The following is an 18,257-nucleotide window of genomic DNA, read 5'->3' as shown; positions in this document are numbered from 1 at the left end:
GATCTTCAGACTACAAAGATCAGTTCCCCTAGAGAAAATGTCAGCTTCAGAGGGTGGACTCTATGACATCCCTTCCCCACTGAGCTTCCTCCCCTCCCCAAACTCCTCCCTCCCCAGGGTCTGCCCCCAAATTGGCAACCTCGTATGTAATGTGACATCTTCAGTCTCTCTCCCATGGAACTCCGGGTCTGGGATGCTGGAGATCTAAGTATCTCGTTGCAAGCGAGAATGCTCTCATTTGGTCTCAAGAACACACGGTAGAGAAATATGGGTTTGCTAGTGGCATTTAGTTATCATACTCATCCTATACATGCTAGAGAACAAATTTTTCTGGAGCCACAGTTACTAATTTCCCCCATTTTGGTAATTAAGGTGAAACTGGCAATTTGATGTGAATTCAAACCCAGCTGATATTTTTCAGCAAACAGCAGCGGGTGTGGGTTCCAGGACAACTACTCAGTGAAACATTTGGCTGTTCAGTTTGGATTGCCTTCCCTGCCCAAGACACAAACACAGGGACTTGGTAGATGTCCCACAGCCCTTCCCAAAGGACCAGATCCTTCTCCAGAAGGATGAGATCCAATCAACTGTCCCAAAGCTTCCAAAAGAAAAGGCAAATTGTCTATATTCAGAAGGGAGCAGGTTGAGATACATTGGTTTGATGCATAAGCATGATTCTAGAGAGGCTAGGCCATCGTTACAGCTTAGAACTAGAGCAAATTTGCTTTTAAAATTCTATGAGTCACAAAGAAGAATTCTAAGTTTTGATGTTGATGTCCTTTTATTAGTCAAATTTGACAAGAATTCTTTAAATATATGTTATCTGGGTCATGAAGTGCTTTCAAACTATGCATGGTTGCAGCTCGATCCCTCTTGCTCATGTTGTGCATTTATGTATTTGCTTTATTTTATTTTTTATTTTATTGGACTTTTAATCCACCCTCCCCGCAGAGCAGGCACATGGTATGCACATGGTAATGTGCATAAAGATAAAAAACAAGGATAGCAATTACATTGTATTAAAACATCATAATGCAATGCACATAGTGCATTCCCAGTTCTCCAGATATAAAGGCCTGTGGGGCAGGGTAACTATCCACCTGTTGGCAACCTAAAACAGGAGGGAACATGTCCCACCCCGCCACTGGTGAGAGGCCGGTTGGAGAAGCTGCCCACCTCAACCTCCATAAGCTTAGCAAAACATCTCTGTCTTACAAGCAAAACGGAACAATAGTAAGTCCCGTTGGGTTCAGGTCTCCAAAGACAGAGAGTTCCACCAGGTGGGAGCCAGGACTGAAAAAGCCCTGGCCGTGGTCAAGGAAAGACTAATTTCCTTAGGGCCAGGGATCACCAGCAGTTGTTTTTCTGCTGACCGGAGCATTCTCTGGGGAACATAAGCTGAGAGATGGTCCCGCAGGTATGTTGGTCCCAGTCTACTAAGGGCCTTAAAGGTCAAAACCTTGAACTTGATCTGGAATTCCACTGGGAGCCAATGTAGCTGGCTGCATTTCCCAGCTGCCTTTCTCACAAAGACTCAAGGTGGATTATAACTAAAAACAATGGAGTAACAACAGTATAATATACACAACCAACGATCACTCGTCAGTAACTGTAAACAAAATAACATGCATGAATATCGTGTATTCCTCTTGAAGACTTTATAAGCTGAAGAGTAGGGACTTCTCAACCATGCCCAGAAGCATCTTTTTTTCTCCCCCTCCCACTTTTTTTTGGACTGAACATCCAATCCCTGCTTGATGAACAGTTATGGGGAACTTTAAAGTCTGCTCACTGGTCAGTGATATTTTGTTTGGTAAAGAGGTATTACACAACTGAAACTTTGGAAATTTTTCTATGGTTCAACACAGGCACCTACAATCATATTTATAATTAAATGAAGACCCTCCTTTGTAGTTTACCGTATTAGGGCAACAGTATTTGGGTTGGCATATACCATTAAACCTGGAGTTCAGGGTAGCTCAGGCAAACTTCAGAGTGGGAGAAACTGTAACTCTAGATATGTTTGTTTACTTATCAGTAGGCCTAAGCAACCTCTACCACATGGGCTTCAGGCCTCTCCTCCCAGCAATGGCTGAACTACTGACCCTGAGAGTTGGCACAACACTAGGGTTATACTCTTGACATCCTGTCCTGAAGACAACACCACATTTCTTTGAACCATTCCCTTGCCCAGCCCAATGCATAAGGCTTATGTTCATTTCCTCACGCCAAAGCAGATAAAATGGCAGGAGGAACTAAACAAAGTCTCCAAACAGTCTCATTTTAACTAAAACCTAGTTAGCACTATATTAAAAAGGAGGGGGGTGTTATTATGAGGAAATGGATATGTATAATACAGAGTCCTTGGCATTTTTACTTGTGAGATACTTGTTCAGTTGATTAAGAGTGCTACTGATAAGAGGGTTGTGATGGTGTGTAGAAAGTGGCACCAAGTCATAGCTGACTTATAGAGGCCATGGGGCCTTCAAGGCAAGAGACTATTTGCATTACCTGCCTCTGCAACCCTCGTCTTCATTGGAGGTCTCCCATCCAATTACTAACCAAGGTTGATTCTGCTTAGCTTCCAACAAGATCTGATGAGATTAGGCTTGGCTTGGATTATCCAGGTCAACAGGAGGGTTAGGGGGACAAAATTCCAGGGGCACATGGAATTGAATTAGGGTTACCACCAATTCCTGGTTGAGAAATTCCTGGAGATTTGTGGGTGGAACCTGGGTATAATGTCATAGACTCCACCCTACAAAGCTGCCATTTTCCCCAGGGGAATTGTTTTCTGGAGATCTTTAGTAATTTTGGGAGATCTCCAGCCCCACCTGGACAACCCTAAGTTGAAAAAAATCTTTTCATATTGTGTTTGTATTGGATCTGTGTTGTGTTAGTGGGAGAGAGGGAATATTTGTCTAGGGGACTGTTGGCTAGGTAGAGCATATTAGGGTTCTCAAGACATTTTCACATATGAAACTTCTTAGCCTTTCTTTAAATAATTCTGTGATGCAGGTATAAAACCTATATACATTTGGTGAGAATGTACACTCTGTTCTGAATTCTGATCAGCATTAATTACATTTGCATGAAGCACAAGAAAGGCTGATGCATTTTAAGTATTTTACCTGAATACCATTCAACTACAAAGTTGTAGCACTCTAGATTTGAAGCTACATTTTATAAAACAAGGGACCTCATTAAGTATCCCTTAGATGGAAACAATATCCCCACGAGAGTGAAAGCTTCACTGTGAGGAATGTTTAAGGCCATGTGCATAACTCAGATCATTATAAGGGCCACTTTATGTTTACTAACTTGAGAACTGCACCACTACTTTACTTTAAATAATGAGCACTTATATTCTGCCTTTCAGTTGGATAGATCTCCACGGTGACTTGCACAATACCCATCAACCATAGAAGAGAAGTTGTGGTGCAATTTTAGCTGTTTCTTTTTGCCCATTTTCTGTTAATCCCCCCTTTTCTTTCTGCATCCCGTAGTATGCAGCTTCTTTTCTGCACTGCTATGATCTCTCTGGTCTCCTTTTTTTGTCCTTTCCACTTTGCAATGCTCTCTCTCTCTCTCTCTCTCTCTCTCTCTCTCTCGTTCTTTGAACCAGCATAGGTCTCATTATTCCGACTTCTTCTGTTTTCCTGCCCATATTCTCTCCACAGCCCATTTCCTTAGGTATCCCATTTTCCCCCACTTCACACTGCTCTCCTTCCCCTCACGCTGCCATTGGTTTCTCTGTCCTTATTATTTCTGTTTCTCACATAGTTCAGTTTTCCTTCTTCCACAGATCTGACTGCCCCGTATCTACTGTGCTGTTTTTATTTCTCAACTCTCAGCCCTGGAGCCCCCTTTTTCAGCTACCTCCATGTTTTCTCTGTACTACGCAGCATGTTTATCTCATCATTCCCCCACTCCCCTCTGCAGCTGCTTTCCCTCTGCTTCCCCACCCCACGTCTTAATACTCTCAGGCTGCTCAGGTATCACACTTTGTCTCACACCAGCCCACTGATCTCACTGCACCCCATCTTTCAGTTGCTATTTTTGCTCTGTTTCCCCACCCACCTCCCCAGTTTCTATCTCTGCTCCTCCATTCTGAATTTGCTTATAACTTCACACAAAGTTCTTTCCCCAAACTCAAGACACTAAGGCAGTATCATTGAGGCTGACTGAATGTAACAGACCAGGAAAAACTGGCACTCTCTTTGCTGTGTGCCACTGAACCCATAGAAATGAACAGTGATGTACTATAGAAAAGCTGGTGATTTTCTTTCTTCCCTACTGTATTTAATGTTTGGATGTAGCAATGTAAGAAAGAGCAGCAAATTATGGGTACAGCCAGACAGGAAGTGTGATCTATATCTAGCCCACAGGCTTTGTCCTTAAGATATTGGATATTTTTGGTGTACATTTCTGTTCTCATATATATAAAGCATAACTGCTTTATATAGAATCTGGTGAGAACACTGTTTCAGACTGAACACATCTTAATGGATCTTTGATTTCTGAATTCAGTGAATATATTTATAGATACAACTAGAATTAATGTAAATCTCCATATTTATCTGGATCTTTCCATTTGGAATAAGGTTACACAATGATTTGGATCCTGTGGAAAATGTCTACTAAGAAATTTTTACAATTTTTAATGGATTCCCTGCCTTCTACTGCAGACCCACAGTTTACCTCTCATGCCATTCATGAGGGTCCTCAGACCCCCCAGGATCAGCATTTGAAGAAGCATTTTGGGCTGCAGCAGGAGGGAGGAAATGAGGAATTCCCATTCTACTGACAGAAATGCCTTCTGCTGTGGGAGATTTACCACAGAATCCAAACCTATCTGTGAAAAAAAAATTATGGAACCAGAAAAAGTGGATCTTGAAGACAATTATTTGCTAATGGAGAGTATATCATTTGTTAAGCAAATTGTATACAGAAAAAAGGCATACTATTTTTTGATATTAGGTTTGCCTCCAGGCAGAGGTTTGTTTTATGGATTGGTCAAAGTATAGTCTCAGTTCTAAGCAAACCACAATATTTACACTGGCATCCCTTTAAATGCAAATCACTTTCACATTTAGGAATACTGTGATTGAATAATTAAATCTACTCACTCCTACTCTTCAAAGGTTTAATTCAATTTCAAACATAGTAGGGTAATAATACCCCTAAATTTTTCCTAGATCCTAGGAGAAAATACAATAGCTCACTGCACTGCCCCTTGGGGGCCTGCCTTTGAGTCATGAAGACTCTGGTTTCAATTGTGTCTCTGGGCACCAACCTGAGAGTCTCTGAACATCTATGCTCAGGGTTCTGGCTGGCCACAAAAGATGCTTACCCAGTCCCAAACTCTGGTTCCACATCAAGTTGCTCACATCATCATTTTTAGGGGTCAGGCATCACTGTTTTTATAGCATTGTATACTTTTTCACCTGAGTTTGCAACATATTATTTTAATTAGCAATGTTTGAAAGAGAAAAGGGTGGCTTTAGTTTCTCTTTCAAGAGATGGCGACTCAAAGAGTACACATAATTGCTGTCTACATTGATCTAGCTCTGTTTGAAACAAAAGCTCCTCTTGCAAACAGAAAACAAATCACCCTCTTCAGAGTCTTTCTATAAATTTCAGGCAAAGCAAGCTCACATCTTGCACAAGTTTATTATGCATCTGAAGAGAATGGATCCATGCCTCATATGCTACCAGTGCATACTTTATACACACTGTATCATGTGGCTGCTGTTGTGTCACACACATACCTTCTCATACAGCTTACTACCACAATACAAAACAGACTCATCAGATTCATAATTCCAAGCACAATACCACAATATTCATAATATCAAGCAGATATAGCATTGTCACCCCAAATTTCTTGAATTGTACGTTCTTTATATACAACATGCTTGTGTGAGGAAACTGGGCCTTGGTTTGGGCTGATCATCACAAAAATTTTAGGTTGTGTCATTCCATGTTGTATATTCCGGACAGGGGTGGCTGTGAGATAATGGTTGCCTAACAGAATTGCGATTTGAACCAAGGACTTACTGGTTTCACCATGCTGCTTAAAGAAAATGCATAGAAGAGATTCCTCAATAGTCATATGCAGTCTCTCACCAAATCAAAAGAGCTTTCTAACCAGAAAGAGAACTCTTCTTAGAACTCAAGACAAACATGTTTAATCCTGCTTTGGACAATAACAGAATAAACAAAGGCCCATCTTAGTACAAAGGTCAAGAGCTGTCCCCTCTTCAAGTGAGGAGGCTATTTTTTAAAATTGTTCAGTCCTTTTAGCAAGACCTTTGGTAAATGAATTTGAGGCTCCAAGTGTTTAAGTGGATGGTCTATGAATCTAGGCAACATGAGACAAATTAACTCAAGGGTTTCTTTACATGCTTGTGAGTCAACCCCAAGGCACAAACTTTTCAGAACTAGTCCACTCATGCACATGCAACTTGAAATGATGATGTGGATGGGTGAACCACTGACCTAACACCAGATGGAGCTTAGTTCTAATGTGCTATCATTTGAAACAGAATGCTTGTCACAAGAGCACATTAACTAATTCAGCTGTTATTAGCTCCCAAACTATGTTGCCCATTAGCTAAGAGAAAGAGCAAAGCTACTGTAGAGGCAGAGATGATCTTCAGAGAACATATTCATCTGAGTCTATAGTTTCTCTTGTGAAATCCCGAGTTAATGAGGCCGAGTTGCTTTCATATCCTTGAAACAGAAGAGCAAGAAACAGTTCCCAGCTACCTGCAGAATCAAGAGACAGAAATTGTACAGAAGGCTTGAGTGGCGCTCACAACTCCAGGCTGTCTTCCCATTTGCACAACTGCAGGCAACATCAGAGCCCAGGCCACAAACCGTTCCCAGAAAAGTGGCAGAAACAAGCCCAGCCACTGATGGACTTAAATAGAAGGGATGTTTGAGGCCATCCAGCCTAACATCATCTGTAGCCTAGGGGGAAAGTAGCATCCTTCCTTTACCATTGCACCAGACCTGTTTTATTTTATATTCTAGAAATATATGGCATCTAGCCACCCAGTCCCAAATCTGGCTGCGTATTTGATTCACTGGTAGTTTTTTTTTTTTTACAAACTGCTGGAAGCAGAGCACATGCATAAGAACCAGGTGACAAATGCACCAGCGCAGCACAAGACACTCATTTCCCTTTCTCAGAGTAACCATCTGTTACTAGTGCAAGCAAGAGACTACAAATACACGTTGTCTTTTCTAGAGGTTCAAGATGAAAGAATGTCATTGGCTTTCCCAGTGGGAGCCTGAACTTCTCACATGACAGTCCCTCCCCAGTTCCCCCAAGCTCAGTGCTTAACACAAGTTTTGTCTTTCCTACACAATACCTGTTTCACCCCAAATTCTGAAGCCCCATGTATACTCACTTTGTGCAGCATCAGTGCATTAGAAGCTGTGTGTGTACACGTGTGCATTCCAGTTGCTTTGAATCATTTCATCTGACTTAGAGAATTTGGAAGTTAATATGGAAATCTGTACCTTTGTCTACAGCATTGGTACTGGAGGCTACAGAATCTCCCTTCCAATTCCCTTGTAATCTCAGTCAATAATTCACAAACATCACTGCAGTCATAGCAGGGTCCTTATTCTCCATTCAAAACTGGTGTTTAGCTCTTCTTCTACCTACCTCTGTTCTACCTTTTTAAGATGACTTTTTAGAGTGAGCTTCTCGGGTTTCTTGCTTCCATCTCCGAGCTTTCACTTTATTCTTCTAGCTTTTGAATCCACCCTTGCGAAGATGCCAATATCCTTTGGCCACTGTTGTCAGAACACCCCAGCAGCACCTGTTCAAAGATCAGGGGGTAAAATCCCTCCCCATAAGCCTGTTCATAAATCCAGGGATTGCCTTTGCTGTTTATGCTATAGCATCACACCACAAGCTCTCTGTGAGCTATCTGCAGGCTGTGTGCACTCACTCATGAAAAATTTACTTTGCCCCCCCTTTTTTCTTTTGTTTTCAATAAAAGGAAGAGGAGACGCATGCCTTGCCCCTCTTTGCCTGGGAAAAACAAACTTAACAACTCCTTGTCTTGGGCAAGCCATACTAAAAGCAACCTGAGAGAGCAGGCTCTTTTCTCCCCTGACAATCCTGTTTGTTTGCACAAGGTATCTGAATGTGTTTTGATAGCATCATCTCCAGAAGGGAAGCCATTGCCCTGGCCTGACCCTCTAATCCTATTCTTCCCCTTAGACATGGTCTAAATGTGTGATCTCCTACACACCTCTCCCTGATGGCAATCTCAACATGCATCCTTTAAGCCACAAGGGTTAAATATTACCTCTTTCAGCCTGAATACATCAGAGCAGCTGGAGGTAAAGAGTGTTCGTGGCCAATATGATCAACATACCATGAAAACTGCATGCCCACTACACCGTCTCCTAATTTCACTTGAGTTCATACACAAAAAATCAAATTCTTTCATACTCTTATTCTTCCAGTAATTTTTAAACACAAGACAAGCACAACACCCTACAGGCTACAGCTAAAACAAGCACGGCCCCAAAGCAGAGATATCTTATTAATGGCATGCAAAGCCTTCTGGATTTGGCACAATTGCCAAATCCAGAAGGCTTGAACTTTGATTCTAAAATATATTGACCTCTGCTAGAAAATATGCATCGCAAATAAAACGTCATTTTTCATAAAAAGGCTTGAGGTATAATATTTTTAATGCTTGCAAGTCTGGAAACACCTGTGAGAAAAGCTATTCCTATTCCAAGATGACCTCAAAAACCACATTTCAAGGCCTCCTGAGGATGAAATCACATAATGCACATACTCTGGCACCAGAAAGGAAGGCATCATTCACATGGCTGCACCACCTAACAGTGAATGCCTTGAAGCAGACAGAGTCAAACAATAAGCTGAGGTGATCTTCTGCTCTGCAGAGCAGGACAGATCCAGTTCTGTTTCTCACATGAAAAATATGGGAGAGTAACTGCATTTTAATTTCTTATGCATCCATATGACAGAGTTTACCTCTGGAATTTTAGCCTGCTTTTATTTCCAAGCCAATGTTGTTTAGCCCTTTAGCACTAAGATCAACCCAGAACAAGCGCAGGAATCTTGAGTGGCAGAAGTTGGGTAAACCTGGGCAAACATACTAAGCAGAGTTCCTCCAAGACCTTCCAAGAAGATAGGCAGCACAACCATTTTCTTCGTTGCCCTGCAGCAAAGTAGTCCAAGTCGGTCCTATAGTCCCCATCCTGCTGACACGGCTGCCCTCTTGTGGTGGCCCAAGAGACTTTTCATAGATGAACAGGAAGATTTTTGCAGCATTCATCTGTGCACCTGTTGATCCCAGGCCCCTGTTAGCATGCTGAACACGGTCTCTCATGTTATGGTCCTGTTGGGCTTATGACAATCTTGCACTAACTGGGGAAACTGCCAACAGTGTATGAAACCCAAGGGCACAAGCAAGCTAGGCAATAAAAGAAGCTGTTTCCCTGCTACCCATGTGCAAACTTAGCCTGCTCAGATGCCAGTGTTCCCTAACAGCAGCTGAAAAAAGGCAGCTCCCAACCTCACATTCATCCTGTAGTCTCTTGACAAAATCTTCAATGGAAGGAGTTCCAATTCTTTACTGAAAGAAAAGCCAGTATGGTGTTACGGTAAGAGTTTCAGACTAGGTTCTGAGAGAGCCAAGTTCCAATCCCCACCGTGCCATGGAAGCTCACCCAGGGACCTCGGGCCAGTCACTTAGCCCAACCTACTTCATGGGGCTGATGTTGCTAAAAAAATTAAATGGATGAGGGGAGAAAAATGTTGAAAACTGCTTTGGTCCCTCATTAGGAGGGTAAAGTAGGGTATAAATATCTGAAAATAAGCATCTCCCTGCACCTTTAAACCAAGCAGGGTGGGCAGCTGAGTAGTGTGGACAGGTGTGTGTGTCACTGATTGAAGGTACCTGACAATGAGATCCCTACATCAGAGATCATACTATTATGTTCACCTTGTCTTGACAGGAACTAATTTAATGTGTGTGTGTGTGTGTGTGTGTGTGTGTGTGTGAGCGTGTGAGCAAGAGAATGCATGCTGGAGTGGGGGGGGCTTTCTATCTCAGTGGCAGAGCCTATGCTTTGCACGTAGAAGGGTCCCGAGGTCCAAGACCTAGCATCTCAAGCAGAAGGACCGTATGCATGAAGGAGGTGCTGACAAAAACCTCTGTCTTGAAGAACTGCTGCCAATCCGATAGGTGGGACTGGTGAACTACTTTGCTATAAAGCCGCTTCATTTGTGCAGTATATCTGCTGCATATTTAGGGGAGGAAGGGGAAAGGGAAGACAGCAAAGCCCAGTATCTGGAAAGTGAAATAATGTCGCTCATTCCAAAACTGTCCCATAAAACAACTCAAAGCAGCCCACAAATCACAAAACATTTTTATTCTAAAAAGTAAGGCACCTTAATAAAAAAGGGTGGCACCAGAAACTTTTAATGAAGACACTTAAAAAGGAGAATTGTACCTAGGAGAGAGAAACAGCCTGTATTCACTTCCACCAGTACACGTCAAACAATCCTTAAATTGGGAGGGGAAAAAAACACAACCACATATATAAAGGATGTTTAAAATTAAAAAAATTAGAATACTATTGTTTTTCAAATAGTGAATCCTGCTGGCATCTTCATGTTGATGGAGGAAGGAATACATCTTGACCATGTACTGATTCAGACTCAGTGGGAGGAAGCCCAGTAGCATTATCCGTATCTCCAAGGGAAAGTGGGAAAGATCTAGAGTAACTTAACCCACCATACTTAGTAAGAGCAGTCACTGTATGAGTGGGCACCTTTCCACGTACAAAAGGCACAGCAGCAACTCATTTTCCTGGGAAGAAAAGGGAAGACATCTCTGACATGTTTTTTCAAGCCTCTTTTAACTCTTCAAAAAGCTTTTCTCACGGAGATGGTAGCAAGGGTCACTTCTTTATCAGCTGTAGGTTCTAGACAACAAAGAGATGGGCAAGTTTTTGCAAGAAATCCAGCAGCAGAAGCCTATTGCTGCAGGCTGAGGAAGGTTAAAATCTGTAGTGCCTGGCAGAAAGAAACTGCAGCTAAGTGTGGCAATCTGTCATCCTCACCTCCATCCATTCACTGCTGGCTCCACCTCCTCCTAACAGACAACAGAGTAGGGTGGCCAAAGCCGAGTGTTCAAAAGTGATCTTGGAAACCCAGTCGCCACTTTCCACCCCTAAAGTCAGCCCCTGAAGTTCTGAAAGCACCAGGAAAGGCGCTTCCCTTGGACTGCAGTAGTCCAACCATCCAACCTCTCTTTTTAATTGCTGAACAACTGAAGCTCTGCAATAGATGAGAAAAGTGGAAGGACCCTAGGACTGCTGAAGGCTCAAGGGAAGAGGGGCGGAGTTGCAGAATGTCTCTTTGTCCTGGAATTTCTCTTTTAAGGGAGCTTCTTATGGAAGGTTCAGTTTTGACTCTGGGGCCATGGAAAACAAGGGTGCCCATTTATAGCTCAAGGACAAGATGCTGCAGGGGCCTTCTGGCTTCAAAGCTGCACAGTCCTCCCTGCCAGCACATACCTTTGGAGGAGCCAGGCTAAGACTTCCTTTGCTTCTTCTTGGCTGGCTTGACAGGGGACAGCTCTTCTTCCTCACTCAACTCTTCTTCCTCAATAAACTCCTCATCCTCTTCACTGAATCCATCTTCTAAGATATCCTGTCTATGAACTGAGCCCAAGATAGGCCTGTTATTTGACAGCATTTTTCAGACCTGGAAAATGACTCTCCCTGCTAATCTGCTCCCATGAGCAAGAAGGCAACTATCTCAAGTGCTGAATTACATATGATTGGCAAGTGTATTCACACAACAATCCACACTATCCTGCTTCACTCTTGCTAAGGGATGCATTCTTCCACCACACCTGCATCTGGTATGTGGTAGTCCTCCTTACATCTTGGCCAGATGAGACAAATGTTTGACAAAACCAGAAGCAAAGCACATTGCTGAGGAGTGCACCTAAACATGGTTATATGGAAAGTGGCCTACCCTCAACCACATCCTTCCTTAAGGGACAACATCTCTTAACTTCTAGGGTACCCCTATTTGTTCATAACAGCTCCCCAGATTTCCTTACAGATCTGGTGCAGTCCTGCAAGGTGAACTGGACCAGATCCTGAGCGTAGGCGGAAGGTCACCGGAGGCTGAAGCTGGAAGTCATTCAAACTCAGCTGTGGAGAGAGGAGGGAAATGCAAGTTAGAAAAAAATTAATTTAATAGGGAGGGGTTACCCAGGCCCCAAGTAGATCAGGAGAATTCTTGTTTTAGCCTCCCTTCTGGTAACTTAAATGTGTTTTCAATTGTTTTTCCTTACTTTCTTCCATCCCTTGTCCAAGCCATGACATTTGCATGCTCATCTAAATGAAATCATTTATTCCCAGTTTACAAATTCAGTTCTGCTGATATATTTCAATACATTTCAACCCCAACCAGTACACCCACTTTTGTCCTAGCTGTGATAGCAGTCAGACCCCCTCCCCACATTGCAAGGGCAGTTTATGGATATGGAATATCATAACCTCCTTGCCATAAATGCTAGACACTACCTGGCCAAGGCAGAGAGGATGCCAGTAAGCCTGGAGACTGGAAAGTTACCAAGTCATAAGTTAGAGAAGGAAGTGACTGACTGATGGCCCTCCATGCCATGGAGAGCAGCCGAGAAAAATCCCTGCCTAATGCCATCAATGCTTTCCTCGACCTCCCCTCTCCCACTTACCTAATCAGCACCATTCAGCACATCTGATAGCCTTCCTGCCTGGCACTTAACAGATCATCAAGCAATTATTTTTACCTATAGTGTATCTCAGATAGTCATATCGCACCTTTCCCAATGTATTGTCCTACCTCCAGACAAGCCATTAAAGTATTGTTTTTGGGAGCAAGTTGTCAGCCTTCCCCCAGGATTTGTTTTGCTCTATAATTGGGCTTCCCAGCCATGTGCTGTGTGTGTGTTCTGGACCCATACATCCACCCTCAGATACATCTTCTCCCCATGAGACACTGGTGGTTTTGCTGCTGCTCCCACAGACTCCTCCTTCTTCAGGACTGGTAATTATCCTCCCTAACTGCTTTCTCCTACTTTCCTCCCTGTTTTCCCTTGTTAGCCTATCTGTAATTTTCTGTATGTTTGTCTTTTATTTTTCTGTTAATAAAAAAGCCTTTCCTGTTGAACATCTGCTGGTTAATTTGAGAGTTCTCTAAGGGAACAATCTCTGTAGAATGGGTGGAGATTTCTAGTTGGCCCCCCCTCAACGTGACTCCTTTAATGCTAATTCCCCCAACAAATTAAGGAGACTTCCTGTTTGGGTAACAGTTGTACAAACGCTGCACCAAACCAAACATTTGAACTGGGGACTCAAAGGATGTGCTTTGGGCTGAAAAGAATTGACAGGCATGCGTGATGACAGACGTCTTAGACAAATCAAAGCGAACACATTGCATCACCTCCAGAATTTACAACTCCCCTTGTTGGATTCTTTAAATGCCAGATGTATTACAAAGTCTATAAAATATCCAAAAGGCAATTCCAGGCCTTGTAAGTTCAGGCTGGTGAGGCAAAGCAAAGTTTTCCTGTTTGTCCTCCTATCAACTCAAACACTTATCTCTTCACTGGGGCCAAAGCCCTAGTTCTCAGCAAACCATTTTACCCAGGGTTGGCATGACAACTTCAGATTGGCCACTGGCACAGCGATCTCTTGATTGTGATAGTTGCGACCCACAACTTCCACAATGTTGCATTCATCTTTGGCACCTTCTGACAGGCAAACCTTGAAAACAAAGGAAATAGAAATATCAAAAATGCAATAATGATCTAAAAGACCATGTTTTCCCTAACTAACAAAGATGAAACTACAGAGCTAACATTTGGAGGCAGGAGGAAAGAAAACACAGAAGATTCAGTCAAGCAAGCAAGCTGTAAAGGGAAGAGATGTCCCCAAACTTGACCTGGAATTAAACATAATCAAATAAAAACCCATTAGGCAACCCATCTCCTCTCAATGTACTGCTTCAGGGATTGTATAGGCTTGGAACTTGTCAGCCCCTGGTCTTTGGCCCTAAGGAAAAACTCACAGACAGTTCCTAATGCTTCATATATGTGATCAGCACCTGGTCTTCATAAAACTGATTAAAGAAACTGGTGCCTCCACTAAAATGAAGTGGCACATTAAAGACGAACATTTATTTCAGCATCAGCTTTGTGAGTCAGAGCTCACTGCATCAGATACACAGTATGTACATCCATAGGAGATATATTTCTACACAAAGTAACAAGCAACAGAAGGGCAGGAGTGTGGAGATGTTAAAAGGAGAGGCCAGCCTGAAACAATAGCTACCTAGGAGCCAATTCATACAGAGCGTTGAGAACCACTTTTAACTGTAGGAGCAGAGAAGGGTAAACTTAAAATCTAACCAATGATGGTACAGTGTGAAATATGGTAAAGTGTGGTCTATGCTGGATGACTGACAACTACAGTGAGGGAATCCAAGTCTTTGTTGTACCTTTGAAAAGAGACATTGTACTGAATCTCATGATGAATTCAGCACTTTTGCAATACACCCCAGCCTACACTCTCACCTGCTTTTAAAAAGGCCGAGCGAAAAGATGCTGCTTACTGTCAATGAAGGATTTGTGACCTTCCGACCAGGATGAGAAAGCCACTGTTCTCCTGCCACCCAAATCTGGACAACACTTAATTAAGAAATATGTGGTGCTCCTCACTTACCTCTGAAACCAATGAGGGCTCCTCAGAGAAACATAATCCATTGCTAAACTGACCTGAGACTAATAAGCCAGCTGCTACTGCCCACTTCTGGTAACTGTTATTAGTAGTTGCCATAGGCATAGATCCCCCAGATCTGCTTTGCAAGTGGCAGTGATTTTTGCCAGCAAGAGGAGCCTTCTTCTGATGCAACAGGCTCTCTGCTGCATTTCAAGAGCCGTGCTCCTCCCATGTCCAATGACTGGTCCAACTGCCTTACCGTATTCAAAGCCAGGGTATGATCAGAGTCATCCTCTTCAGAGACTTTAAAAGTGTAGGATCGGGCATGGCTGTTCAACTCACATCCTGGAGAAATAAAACACATAAAATTTGTGGCTGTCCCTCCCCATAAGGTCATCTTCAGAAGCCTGGTTCAGCAGGCCTCTACCCTCTAAAGTGAGATGGGTAACCATAAGGCACAGGGCCTCCTCTGACCTGGTGCCTTGACTGGAATGCCCTCCTTACATCTTACACACAGGAGTGCATGTTCCTGATCCGTCATCTAAGTTTTGGTTTTATTTTCCCTTTTTATACTTATGGTACGAATTGCTCCTCCCTTGTCCTGAAAGTGATCCAGTGTAACACAGTGGTTAGGTTAGCATTGGACTAGGCCCCGGAGAGCCAGGTTCAATCCCCTGCTCAGCAATTATGCTTCCTAGGTGACATTTGGCCTGTCACACACTGCCTCATAGGATTGTTGTGATGATAAAGAAAAGCAAATACATTGCCCTAGTTCTTTGCACAAAAAGCAGGATGAAAATGTACCCAAAAGATTTATTTTAGTTTAGTTTTAGTTTAGTTTATTAGGTGTTTAACCCGCCCTCCCCACAAGTGGGCTCAGGACGGGGTACAACAGTCATAAAATACAATTGCGTAACAAATTTTACAATAAAATTCAGCAATTAAAATCTTATACATATACAAAAACCTCTGATGGTTGGCTACACATTCCTGCCCCCAGCATACAAAGAGGAGACAGACAGACCCACGAGCTGTACTCGAATACTGGAGACTGGTGGGAGGCTCAATGATGGTCCTGATGCTGGCTTTCAACCGTAAGCCTGGTGGAACATCTCCGTCTTGCAGGCCCACCGAAATGATACAAGATCCTGGCGGGCCCGAGTGTCCTCAGACAGAGAGTTCTACCAGGTTGAGGCCAGGACCAAAAAGGCCCTGGTCCTGGTCGAGGCCAAACGAGCCTCCCTAGGGCTAGGGTTCACCAGTAAGTTCTTACCCACTGAACGAAGCGCTCTCCGAGGCACATACAGGGAGAGACGGTCCCTCAGGTATGCTGGTCCCAATCTGTTTAGGGCTTTAAAAGTTAAAACCAACACCTTGAAATGGATCCAGAATTCCACAGGGAGCCAGTGAAGCTGCTGTAGGATTGGTGTAATATGTGTCCTATATGAAACACTCATCAGGACATGAGCAGCAGTGTTTAACATCTGTTACACTGATGTTATATTGCTGATGACCTTCTAAAGATTTTTTTTCCTGCTGAAGTGTTCAGTGCTGCTATGAAGAGTCTAGTGGTTTAACTTAAGAGCGTGGGACTCTAATCTGGAGAGCCAGGTTTGATTCCCCACTCCACCTGAAGCCAGCTGGGTGACCTTGGGTCAGTCACAGCTTCTAGGAGCTCTCTCAGCCCCCTCTTTTCTTTGTCTCCCTCTCTTTTCATGTTTGTAAATATGGGAACCCCACACAGTATGGCTCCTGGAATTCTGCCTTGAGAAGTTCCACGACTAACTTTTGTGGTAGTTTATTTAAATTTCCATATTTGAATAGCATGTATCAAAACTGTAGTTAGAGCAAACCTACCAGTACTAGTTAACATGGTAAATAAATGTTTTTCATAATCAATCATGTTTACCTTTAAGGTTCCACACTATTCCTTTTGTATTTCCCTTGCCTTCAACTATCTCAACAATATTTATTAAATAGCACTAAAGATCATGCGATTTGTGATTACAATTTAAAACTTTGACTACCACAGATAAATTTGGTGTGTTATGCTTCCAACGTGACTCGGAAGCCCCAAAAGTATTGTTTACATTAAAATCCTATTTTTAATTTATTAAGAAACCCTATCCGCCCTTCCATTCTCTAATCCCCAGCTAGATCCCACGTTCCAAAACCACATGTGCTTTGACTCACGTACCGGCATGTAGGACTGCAGCGCTCGTATTAAAGACCTTCGCCTTTTATTTTGTTTGGAGACATGCTCGATTTCACTCCGAGAAAGGTCTGATAAGCCTCGGGCAGAATAGCTGCTCCTTCTTTAATCCGGCGATTCAAGCCGCGTGGAAACGTTTCTTGCTTAAGCCACGCTAGCTTGGAAAGCAACGAGCTGCCACGTGCTTCCGGATTTGGATAGCTCAGAGCCAGGACTCCAGACTAAGAGGCCAGTCCAAGCAACTTCGTTCCAGATCCCCACCCCAGCCAACCTCCAGCCACACAGCTCGGTAGTATTTTTACTCCCCGCCAACACGTTTGGTCTCAGAGGCGCAGATCGTCTCACTTCCCAACAAAGTCGCCACTTTAAAGCGCCCTGTTTCTAGATACGGAAATCTCTCTCCCTCTCTTTCACTCGCTCTCACGCACAGACCCACCAAACAGGAAGACGCCGGTGCAAATCGGAGCTCCAACGCCATCCACGCTACTTTCCTGAGCCAAGAAGGCCGCCATGCCTGATCCCAAAATCCGGGAGGAGGAAGAGACAGGAAATCGCGGCAGCCTCTCACCTCCCAGCGCCGGCTCGCCTGGGACCGCCCCGGCCTGCGCCGCACCGCGCGGTCACCAGTGAGAAGGCCGGGTGGATGAGGTGGGCGGGGACTGGCGCGGCGCCTATGCGCGCCGAAGCTGAGAGTAGGGCAGTTGCCGGAGCGAGTCGGCGAGTTCATTGCTCTGGTCGTTCGCCCCAAAGCTCCAGAAACGCGAACCGAGAGCAAAACTTGGCAAATGACGCGCTCGCGAAAAAGTCGAACCGCGGCAAGAAATACAGTCGATATTTTAAGGCCTCTTTAAGGCCCTCAGGATTCTCTGCTAGCAAAGAGACACCCGTGGTTATTGCAAAACGTGAAGAGTTAAAAGTGGAGATTCCCGCACGAGGTAACGAGTGGAAATGGGAGAACAAGCTTGGCTGTCACTTCGTAGACCCATACGCACCCAACTTTTACTCCCCTCCCCAACCGGAGTCCCTTCCCTGATAAAAAGTCGTCGAAATGGAAAAAAAAAGTTCTGCTATCCAAAGTTGGAAGGGAAAATGCCAAGCCAAGACTTCTCCATCGCTTGCAGTCTTCACCTGCATGCATTCGTGTGGCATAACTCCTGCCATAAATTGCATACAGATCTTGAATTTGGGGATTTGGATCTCCTATTAATATGCACTGAAAGGACAGGACAGGGAAATCCTTTAAATACTGTGATTATCGCGTGAA

General features: G+C 43.6%; 1 protein-coding gene across 2 annotated transcripts; it reads right to left on the bottom strand.

Annotated features, from left to right (window-relative positions):
• Positions 1 to 10,419: 10,419 nt before the first annotated feature.
• Positions 10,420 to 17,551, bottom strand: NPM3 (nucleophosmin/nucleoplasmin 3). 2 transcript variants are annotated; one of them, XM_054983197.1, is made up of 6 exons: positions 17,430 to 17,551; positions 15,041 to 15,126; positions 13,708 to 13,827; positions 12,138 to 12,231; positions 11,584 to 11,730; positions 10,420 to 10,874 (listed from the first exon to the last, which is right to left on the bottom strand). In XM_054983197.1, exons 1-5 carry the CDS (start codon positions 17,503 to 17,505, stop codon positions 11,600 to 11,602), a joined length of 507 nt encoding a protein of 168 aa, XP_054839172.1. In that variant the 5' UTR covers positions 17,506 to 17,551; the 3' UTR covers positions 10,420 to 10,874; positions 11,584 to 11,599. The 2 variants fall into 2 exon arrangements, with proteins under 2 accessions (XP_054839172.1, XP_054839171.1); XM_054983196.1 differs by having other exon boundaries at positions 10,420 to 10,989; positions 17,430 to 17,550.
• Positions 17,552 to 18,257: the final 706 nt, after the last annotated feature.

This window comes from Eublepharis macularius, chromosome 6, assembly GCF_028583425.1.
Source record: "Eublepharis macularius isolate TG4126 chromosome 6, MPM_Emac_v1.0, whole genome shotgun sequence".
In the NCBI taxonomy this organism is placed as follows: domain Eukaryota; kingdom Metazoa; phylum Chordata; class Lepidosauria; order Squamata; family Eublepharidae; genus Eublepharis; species Eublepharis macularius.
This window is presented reverse-complemented; position numbering and strand designations above follow the sequence as displayed.

Excerpts from the sequence above, each read along its gene's own strand:
- NPM3 (XM_054983197.1), bottom strand. The coding sequence starts at position 17,505 with ATGGCGGCCTTCTTGGCTCAGGAAAGTAGCGTGGATGGCGTTGGAGCT. Across the intron at positions 13,828-15,040 it reads ATACCCTGGCTTTGAATACG|GTTTGCCTGTCAGAAGGTGC; the intron begins GTAAGGCAGTTG and ends TTTGTTTTCAAG. Across the intron at positions 11,731-12,137 it reads TGCAGGACTGCACCAGATCT|TTCATAGACAGGATATCTTA; the intron begins GTAAGGAAATCT and ends TCTTGGGCTCAG.